Source organism: Neopelma chrysocephalum, unplaced genomic scaffold (assembly GCF_003984885.1).
Source record: "Neopelma chrysocephalum unplaced genomic scaffold, ASM398488v2 Primary Assembly neopelma1_95218, whole genome shotgun sequence".
NCBI lineage: Eukaryota > Metazoa > Chordata > Aves > Passeriformes > Pipridae > Neopelma > Neopelma chrysocephalum.
The window spans coordinates 1-3319 of NW_020923906.1; the positions used below are offsets into that span (position 1 = coordinate 1).

The 3319-nt window shown below is 51.9% G+C and overlaps 1 protein-coding gene across 1 annotated transcript in view; it reads right to left on the reverse strand.

Annotated features, from left to right (window-relative positions):
* Window positions 1-379: 379 nt before the first annotated feature.
* Window positions 380-3319, reverse strand: part of LOC113980791 (alpha-soluble NSF attachment protein-like) — a gene marked incomplete at both ends in the record, with an annotated part of 7372 nt that continues 4432 nt past the window's right edge. Inside the window, 4 exons of the mRNA XM_027708010.1 lie at window positions 380-434; window positions 818-886; window positions 1494-1598; window positions 2581-2665. Coding sequence (XP_027563811.1) covers window positions 380-434; window positions 818-886; window positions 1494-1598; window positions 2581-2665 — 314 coding nt within the window. The remainder of the gene's footprint in view (window positions 435-817; window positions 887-1493; window positions 1599-2580; window positions 2666-3319) is intronic.

Below are 3319 nucleotides of genomic sequence, written 5' to 3' on the forward strand. Positions count from 1 at the left end.
GGGGGGCTTGGGGGATTTTGGGGGGGATTTGGGGTGAAATCGGGGGGAGTTTGGGGAGGATTTGGGGGTTTGGGGAGGAAATTGGGGGAGTTTGGGGGGTTCTGGGATGAAATCAGGGGGGTTTGGGGTGAAATTGGGCTGTTTTGGGGTGAAATCAGGGGGGTTTGGGGCGAAATTGGGCTGTTTTGGGGTGAAATCAGGGGGTTTGGTGGGTTTTGGGATGAAATCAGGGGGTTTTGGGGTGAAATTGGGGGGGTTTGGGGGCAAACTCAGGGGGGTTTGGGGTGAAATCAGGGGCTTTTGGGGGGTTTTGGGGTGAAATCAGGGGGTTTTGGGGGGGTTTGGGGTGAACTCGGGGAATTTTGGGGGTTTTTGTCACTCACGGCGTCGGTGAAGGCGTCGACGTTCTGCTCCTCGTGGGCATCCAGCAGCTTCTGGGGGGAGGAAGAGGAGGAGGAGGAGGAGGAAGAGGAGGGGCAGCCCCCCCCTGAGCCCCCAAAATCCCCCCAAATTCCCTCCTGGATTCAGGAAACGGAGCTGGGGATGATCCCACATTCCAGAGGGAGGAAGAGGAGGAGGAGAAAGAAGAGTACGAGGAAGAAGAGAAGAAGGAAGAGGAAGAGGAGGAGGAAGAGGAGGAGGAAGAGGAGGGGCAGCCCCCCCCAAGCTCCCAAAATCCCCCCAAATTCCCTCCTGGAGTCAGGAAACGGAGCTGGGGACGATCCCACATTCCAGAGGGAGGGAGAGGAGGAGGAGAGGAAGAAGGAGGAGGAGGAGGAGGAGGAGGAGGAGGATGAGGAAGAGGAGGAAGGCTGACCTTGAGCAGTTTGCATTCCCGGGAGTCGGAGAAGGCCGGGAACATCTCCTCGTATTTCTGCATGGCCAGCTGGGAACACACATTCCACAACATTCCCAAACATTCCCAGTTCATCCTAATCCATCCAGCCCCATTCCCAACCATTCCCAACCATCCCAATCCATTCCCAGCCCATCCAGCCCCATTTCCAACCCATCCCAGCTCCATTCCCAGTTCATCCTGACCCATCCCAACCCATCCAGCCCCATCCCAACCATTTCCAACCCATTCCTGACCCATTCCCAACCCATTCCCAGTTCATCCTGACCCCTCCCCAACCCACCCAGCCCCATTCCCAACCATCCCAACCCATTCCTGACCCATCCAGCCCCATTCCCAACCATCCCAACCCCTTCCCAGTTCATCCCAACTCATTCCTGACCCATTCCCAGTCAACCCAGCCCCATTCCTGACCCATCCAGCCCCATTCCCAACCCATTCCCAACCCATTCCCAGCCCATCCCAACCCATCCCTGACCCATTCCTGATCCATTCCCCGCCTATCCAGCCCCATTCCCACCCACTCCCAGTTCATCCCAACCCATTCCTGACCCATCCAGCCCCATTCCCAACCATCCCAACCCATTCCCAACCCATCCCCAGCTCCGTTCCCGCCCCATTCCCATGGAATTCCGACCTTGGCATTGAGCTGATCCACACAAAAATGACAAAGGGCTGCCCGGAAAAAATGATCCTTGGCGCTGTACTTGAGCAGGGGGCTGTCCATGGCCATGGAACCCACCTGGAAAACATGGAAAACTGGGATTCAGGGCATTCCCAAGGAATGGGGGATGTCCATGGCCATGGAACCCACCTGGAAAACACGGAAAAACCCGGAAAAACCGGGATTCAGGGCATTGCCAGGGAATGGGGGCTGTCCATGGCCATGGAACTCACCTGGAAAACAGGGAAAACTGGGATTCAGGGCATTCCCAGGCTCCCAGAAAGAGGAGGAGGAAAAAATTAGAAAGAAAAGAAGGAAAAGGAGCAAAAAAGGAGAAAAAAGGGAAAGAGGAGGAAGGGGAAGAGGAAGAAGAGGAAGGAAAAGGAACAAGAGGAGAAAGAGGAGAAAAGAGAAATTAGAAGGAAAAGGAGCTCAGGAGAAGGAGGAAATTGGGAAAAGCTGAAGGATGAGGAGGAAGAGGAGGAGGAAGAAAAGGAAGAGGAAGAAAAAGAGGAAGAGAAGAAAAAGAGGAAGAGGAGGAAAGAAACAAGAGCAAGAGAAGAAGGAAAACAAAGGGGAAAAAAGGAAAATGAGCTGAGGAGGAGGAAGAAATTGGGAAAAGCAGAAGGATGAGAAGGAAAAAGAGGAAGAAAAGGAAGAGAAAGATACAGAGAAGAAAGAAGAAAAGGAAAAAGGAAAAGGAAAAGGAAAAGGAAAAGGAAAAGGAAAAGGAAAAGGAAAAGGAAAGAAGAAAAAATTAGAAGAAAAGGAAATGGGGAGGAAGAAGAGGAAGAAATGGGGAAAAGCTGAAGGACAGGGAGCAAGAGAAGGAAGAGGAGGAAGAAAAGGAAGAGGAAGAGGAGGAGGACAAAGGAAAAGAAAAGGAGGAAGAGAAGAAGGAAAAAATTACGAGGGAGAGAAAAAAAGGAGCTGAGGAAGAGAAGAAAAAGGAGAAAAGCAGAAGGATGAGGAAGAAAGGAAGGAAAAGGAAGAGGAAAAGAAGGAAGAGGAGGAAGAGGAGGAGGATGAGGAGGGTGAGGAGGGTGAGGAAGGGCAGGACCTGCTCGTAGATGTCGATGGCTCGTGGGAACTGCTCGAGCTGCGCCGCGAACGTGGCCACTTTCAACAGGCACTTGTTGGCTGAGCTGGGACAAAATCAGCCCAAAATCAGCCCAAAATCAGCCCAAAAACACCCCTAAAACATCCTCATCCCACAGACCCAACAAAATCCACCCAATTCCCAACAAAATCCACCAAAAACCCACCGAAATCACCCCAAAAACATCCCAAAAAACATCCCCATCCCACAGACCCAACAAAATCCACCAAAAACTCACCAAAATCAGCCCAAAATCACCCCAAAAACACCCCAGAATGTGGCACCTTCAGCAGGCACTTGTTGGCTGAGCTGGGAACAAACCCCACCAAAATCAGCCCAAAATCAGCCCAAAATCAGCCCAAAATCACCCCAGAACGTGGCACCTTCAACAGGCACTTGTTGGCTGAGCTGGGACAAAAACAGCCCCAAATCACCCCAAAATCAGTCCAGAAACACCCTGAAAACACCCCCAAAAACCCCCCCAAAACCCCCCAGAACGTGGCACCTTCAGTAGGCACCAAAACCCACCAAAATCACCCCAAAATCACACCAAAAACACCCCAAAATCACCCCAAATCAGCCCAAAATCACCCTAAAAACACCCCAAAAACACCCCAGAACTTGGGTCACCTTCAGCAGACACTTGTTGGCTCAACTGGGACCAAAACAGCCCAAAATCAGCCCAAAATCACCCCAAAAA